Here is a 6,476-nt window from a genome sequence, read left to right as displayed (position 1 = left end):
AAAATAGTAAAAAGGCAATATTTGTATGGTATTTGCGAATTTCTTTTGAGCCTAATTGTAAGGTGCATGAAAACTGATAATGGGCTTCTGTCTCGCAAAGCTATTGGCTCACTCAATTTAAACTTTATTTCCTCCATCTCGCTTTATTAAAACTTTCCTTAACAAAATAGGCCCACTTTTGTGGGTTAGGTTAAACGACATACCTTTAAAGTAAATTAATGAAAATAAAAATAAACCAAACGGCTATCATTGTCCCTTTTGCTATGTTTAGGGTAATGGGGAGTAGCCTACATATAAATGACGCTGCAATGCCAGTTTTTTGTCAATAATTAACTTGAACAGTCATTATTTATTAAAGAAACTTTAACAATGTTTTTTGGGCAGATTAAAAGCCACAAAAAAAGCCAAAACATAATGGTATGACCGCAAGTCTTATAATGAGTATAATAATGGCATGGCTTTAATAATATTAATAATAAAAATAAAAATAATAGGCCAAATAATAACAAAGATATAATAATTATTAATAACAATGATAATAAAATATTTTCAATAATTATTTGAATGATGATATAACTCATTAAAACCATATGTCCTGGCGTAGGAAAAGTATATTTAAATCCTCAAGGCTTAGTTAAAAAATGTAGCCTATTGCGCACATACACCAAGGCGATACTTCAAACCGTTTTAGTAAGGCTTTTAGTAGGTTCATTGCTTTTAAATATTTTCTATGACAGACAAGCTCTCAGAAATCTAATTTGAACGATGCTGTCCCATCGACCTTGCGTTCCATCTCCATTTTCGTCTCAATGAAACAATAATAAAAATGCACTCCAAATAGGTCCCATTGACAAATTAATTCTTCAGGAATTGCTAGCACACTTCAAGTTATTTATTGTTAACGTTCAATTGGTTTGAAACATATACAGCAGCCATCACGCATTTTTCCTTTTAACTTACAAAAGAATAAATGAAACATAAAAGTGGACGCAATACGAATAGTGTAGTACAGTTAAACGCATTTTTCTTTGTTAGCCAAATATACAGTTCCTACATTATTTAAGTCTAAATGAATACATTAGTTTACAATATTAATAAGATAAAATGTCAGGTTATCACCGCAAAGGAGTAGTGGCTTAGTATACTTTAAAAACTTCCATCCTGGTTCCACCCATAGCACCCCTCCATCCCAAGACCCCCAGACCCCCCTCCCAATCCCCCGTCCAAGTCCCCCATCCCAGTCCCCACTCAAGTGAAAGCAGCATTCTTGTCGATAAACCACATAGACTAACGTCTAAAACACCATAAGGAAGTCCATAACATGGATTTGGAGAAAAAAAAAAAGGTCCAGAAACGACGTCACTCGTTTCAAGGGCAGCCATTTCGTGTAATGTTCCAAAATAGACTCCCTCCTCCTCTCCAAAATGTCAAGAAAACGTGCCCTGATCAGCTGTTGCGCCTGTTGCGCCGTTGTCCATTCAACCACCACAAAAAGTGTCCCCCCAATGGTCTCACTGTGGTATATCAACATGATATATTGAGCTCATCATCCAGCAGGTTAACATATAGAAAAAAAACACGTAAAAAGGACTGATTGTTGTACAGGTCCTACCACGTTCTGCCATACAGGAGGTTTGAGCTGACCATGTTGCTGGTGTAATCTACAGCAGAGCTGTCCATCTGAGCCATGCTCAGTTGGCTGTGCAGTGAGGGAGGACTGGGGGACATGTCTAGGTCCTGGGCCTGCTGCACCAACACGTTGACGTTCTGCTGGTTCTGCTGGTGCTGGTTGATGCTGTTAGTGGACGAGGCGAGTCCGAGTCCGATCCCCGAACCGTTCTGTTGTTGCTGCTGCTGCTGCTGCTGCTGCTGCTGCTGCTGCTGCTGCTGCTGCTGCTGCTGTTGCTGTTGCTGTTGTTGTTGTTGTTGTTGTTGTTGGCCCGGTGTCGGTGTGTTGGAGCCGTTCTGGCACGGTTTGCCGTCCTTTACGAGCACGGGCACTGCCACGCGCCTCGGGGACTGCGACTGCTGGCACAGGCTGCTGCTGTCCTGCTGCTGCAGCTGCTGGGCCGCCTTGTCTTTGGCCTGCCGCTTCATTTTGTAGCGGTGGTTCTGGAACCAGATCTTCACCTGGGTCGGCGTCAGATGGATCATGCTGGCCAGATGCTCCCGCTCCGGCGCCGACAGGTATTTCTGTTGCTTAAATCTCCTCTCGAGCTCGTACACCTGGGCCTGCGAGAAAAGCACGCGGCGTTTCCTCCTGGGCGCCGCGTGGATGGCTGGCATGGATTTGGAGGCGTCGGACATCCCTGTGAGGCTCCCCATCCCGGCCATGTTCATACCTGTGGAAGGTCCCATGTATCTAGAAACTTAAACATATACACACGGTCGTTCAATAAGCAGGTGTAAAGGCGTCCCTTTTCTTGATGATTATGATTATAGATTAGTATTGAGTGTTTTTTAACTTGAAAGTTTACTATAGCCTAGGGAGTTTTGGCTCCAGTAAATAAGGCTGGAAAATAACAAAACTGATGATATAAACACTCATGATAATGATAGTCATAATAATAATGTTATCATTATTGTTATTATTATTAATAATAATATTAATAATAATAATACGAATAATAATAATTTGTATTATTCTTATAATTGTAATAATATTGACTCGATGGTTCAGCTACATATCATATCAAATACATGAGATCTCCCAAAAATATCCGAATTCGTTTTTACTAATGCGTATTAAACGTAATAAAACCAATAAATCAATAATATGATCAGTGGTATAAATATAAAAATCGGCAAAAAATACACAGTCCATTAAAAGAACTGTTAAGATTTCTCCAACACAGAACTTTAACACACACACAAAAAAAACTCAGAATACACCCAAAAGATAACGAAAATGTGGAAATAAATCGAAATCAGAAGCACTCACTGGTGGAGTATCTGGGGTCCGGGTTGGCGCCATACCAGCCCGTCGCCGCCGCGCTGTTCCGCATGCTCTCCTGGTACGACGGCAGGTCCCCCATGTTGCCTATGCTGCCGTTACAGTATCCCCCCATGGCTCCGTGCGAGAACTGGGACACCGCGTGGGGCATGTGGTAGGCGGTCGCCACGGTGGCGTTGTGGCCCATGGAGTGCTGCTGCATGCCTGCCTGAGACACCTGCGGCTGCCGGTAAGCTCCGAGTGGAGAGGTTAGGTTCCCTGCGCCGTCCATGCCACTAAACTTCTTGTAGGTCTCCTCGATAGGACTCAAAATATCTGTCACTGAGAAAGGCGTTGTATGCTTTGGGCTCAACGACATGGTTCAGTAAGCAGGTAGGGTTTTTTTGTTGAGAGCAGATGAACCGCGTGTTGTTCTATCAGCTCTCTCCTTGTGGATGTCTACGTAGGAGAGTGCTTGTAGTGCGCCTGAGATACTATTGATCGCCTTGGAGAAGGAGGCGAGCCCAGGGCGCTCTTAGCTCGGGTTTATTGTAGTCAGGAGCCAGGTTTACGACAAACACGGTGGGCGGAGCAAGCGTCCTAAATGAGCAAACAATTGGCATTGGTATTTTGGGGGAATAATTGATGAAATTGCAATTTCCCTCATTGGAAGGGTTTTACATGAAAATATGTATCTCGAGGTGTGTGTTAGCTCCCATACATGTTCCCATTTTTATATACGTCAGATGTGAACGTTCATGAGATCAACAAATTGATAACCTGTTAAACACGTAGCATAAGCTGTGGCCACCTGATCTGAGAACAGGGACTATTCTCGTCGGTGCGGGGAATTCCACTCTTTGTGCAAACTTTGAGAGCCCTTTGCGACAGACATAAGAGCCGCAGAGAAGCATCGTGTGACACAATGAAGTTGTACGACTAAGTCGTTATGTTTCTTAAGCATGATGCTGCCCACCAGGGAGAAAGAGTCAAGGCCGAATCATCTCGGTGACAGAATCGTGAAAAGGCACTATCCTAACCATTTGCCAATAAGATAAAATTACATATAGCCTCAGTGGTTCCCCGCCTTTGACTTTAAGGTGCATCACTCAATTACTGTCAACACCTTTTGCGGACCAGCTCTTAAAACTATAAAAGATGGATAAATACATATGCAGTGGCTGAGAAAAGAGTGCAAGCGCCCCCCTTATACACATTTATGAGTGCAAGAAGGCCATGGCCAGTGGGAAACAGCTCAAAGAAAAGCTCAGTAATGCTGCGGTGACTTTATTTGGCAAACACAAATCAACCGAGATGGAAAATGATGGAATGCACAAATGACCATGTTTTGAAATAATAACATGCAATAATACTGTAGGTTACTTCTACATTTATTTTCCATTATCTATATAATTGTTCCCTATTTCTAGAATAAAGTCACAAGTACCGCCTGCAGTACGCTCGCTTACCACCAGTGTTACGCGTACCCTGCACGTTGAAAAGCCGTATTTTCACCTATCAGACTTTCAATTAATGGCCAAAGTCTGGTGGCCACCGAGCTCAGATCTGAGTGAGCGTTTGGGCATTACACTTTCTTGCTTCATAGGTTACGCCCAATCATGTGGCTCGAGTTGGAGATCAGTACGTGCGTAATTGGCGGACGCCAATTTGGCTCGTACAGCAAAAAAACTCAGTACAGTGTGTAGACTGAAATAAAGTGTAGACTGGCAACCGTACCAATACACTCATTAAAATCCCCATTCTGAAAGCTTCATCCACTCTCGTTAAGGGGGATTTATTCGATACAATATCTCCGAAATAAAATACTGGAAACAGTGTAACTCCGCCCCTTGCAGGTCTTGTTTTCCGGCCAAGGCTCTGAGCCGTCTGTCCCCAGAAATTTTGCTAATTCACAGTACGTCTGCCGGGTCCAAGATTAGAAAAACACAGGCCTAGGCTACATTATTTATTCCAGAGCTTGTGTGATCAAAACGACCAATTTACAATATGTACCTATCGTCATTTTTATCCTTCGACCAAAGCCACATGCTCACACAAAACCAATACAGACCTACTTTTCTTCAGCTATTGAGCTACACTCATAAGTAATCATTGATGATTATGGAAAATCAATTGAAATATTATATAATATAGAGCTTAATGATAAACATCGTTTAGTTTAACAATTATAACCTAATAGGCCTACACTATTGGACCGTCGACATACATCATAGACCGTGGGATGTGTTTGTTTAGCAGAATTAGCGACGTGAATATAGTCTGCGCCGGCTCTGCACTGCTGCTTGACCTGCCTTCTTAATCTCTGAGCAAATTCCCTGGCGCCGGTTGGAAGACAACAGGTTGTCAAAGTAGGATCAAATCAGATACACATGGGGAGACGCCAACGGTAAAGAGTGCTATAGCAATACACCATTTGTCTTCGACCTGTGAAAATGTCAAAGTTGAATAATGCCAACACTTTTAATTTGAATTAATAGTGTATTGACATCAATCGATAAGCAAATTCTGATCATAGTGACAATATTGATGATGATGATTGGTTATTTACATTTATTTTTTTGAGGGTCGCCGTACTATAGGCCTACGTGCTAAACCATGATATGAGATCCAAATTGCCAATGTACAACATTCTCCTCAGATGTTATTTACGCCAGACTTCGATTTGTTGATGATGCCCCTTTGTTCAAGAAGAAAACGTGCGCCCGCATTAACCTGCTAATGAAATGGAGCATGGCATAGCAGCAGCTATAGGCCCGTCTTAATTGAGCAAATGAAGATGTGGCCTGTTATCAATTAGTTATACGCAATAGCATGCAATGTGTGCGTAAAAAGCTTTCCCTTGTTTTAAGTTATTTTGGTTTTTGCACATTCCAGCAGCATACACAAATATTTGCTTGCTCGGTCACATCCTGAAGCATTCTGTGAAAAGCGAAAACACAATGCCAGCATCGAACTCTTCAGGATGCCGAATTCTCAAAAAATAAATGGTGCCTTGGTTGAGCCAAACCTAATTGAGTTGAATAAAAAGCCAAGACAAAAAAAAACAAAAAAAAAAACATGTTTCGACAAGAGGCTATTATAGAAAATACAAGATGCAATCCAAAAATATAATAATCTGTCTTTAAGTAAGATTATTCTTACCCGAGCAATTTGCAATTTTATAGATTTTCTGTGCGTCTTTTCCAACTTTGGGCCACAACGCATGCTTTTGCCACCCGAAACTAGAAAGCCAGGCCTCGGCCTCAGACCTCTAGCGTTATGTAAATGACGCAAACCTCTCAACCTCCTGGATTACCGAGTCAGAGAGCAAGACCCTGGTCCACAAACTCTCCAGACTCGGAATAGGCTACAGAAAACCCAGCACTGTTGTGTGTGACGGGTATCAGCAGTAGCCGTACAACTACTTATGGAACAATTGTGAGTAATGCTGTTCTTCCAGCTAAAAACAATGCGTTGAAATCGATCGATTATGTACTGCTTCAAGGACAGGATAAATAGACGCACCAGGGACCCGTGGAGACGC

At 42.1% G+C, this 6,476-nt stretch overlaps 1 protein-coding gene across 2 annotated transcripts; it reads right to left on the bottom strand.

Annotated features, from left to right (window-relative positions):
• Positions 1–1,235: 1,235 nt before the first annotated feature.
• nkx2.4a (NK2 homeobox 4a) lies at positions 1,236–5,983 on the bottom strand. 2 transcript variants are annotated; one of them, XM_060052048.1, is made up of 2 exons: positions 2,942–5,983; positions 1,236–2,342 (listed from the first exon to the last, which is right to left on the bottom strand). In XM_060052048.1, exons 1-2 carry the CDS (start codon positions 3,309–3,311, stop codon positions 1,609–1,611), a joined length of 1,104 nt encoding a protein of 367 aa, XP_059908031.1. In that variant the 5' UTR covers positions 3,312–5,983; the 3' UTR covers positions 1,236–1,608. The 2 variants fall into 2 exon arrangements, with proteins under 2 accessions (XP_059908031.1, XP_059908030.1); XM_060052047.1 differs by having other exon boundaries at positions 1,236–2,369; positions 2,942–5,974.
• Between the last annotated feature and the right edge of the window lie 493 nt (positions 5,984–6,476).

Source organism: Gadus macrocephalus, chromosome 5, assembly GCF_031168955.1.
Source record: "Gadus macrocephalus chromosome 5, ASM3116895v1".
In the NCBI taxonomy this organism is placed as follows: domain Eukaryota; kingdom Metazoa; phylum Chordata; class Actinopteri; order Gadiformes; family Gadidae; genus Gadus; species Gadus macrocephalus.
The sequence above is the reverse complement of the archived record's forward strand: the minus strand, read 5'-3'. Positions and strand labels throughout refer to the sequence as shown.

Bases quoted from the DNA above. Each gene is read 5' to 3' on its own strand.
- nkx2.4a (XM_060052047.1), bottom strand. From the start codon at position 3,311: ATGTCGTTGAGCCCAAAGCATACAACGCCTTTCTCAGTGACAGATATT. The intron at 2,370-2,941 runs GTGAGTGCTTCT...TATATGTTTAAG, and splicing joins GGACCCCAGATACTCCACCA to TTTCTAGATACATGGGACCT.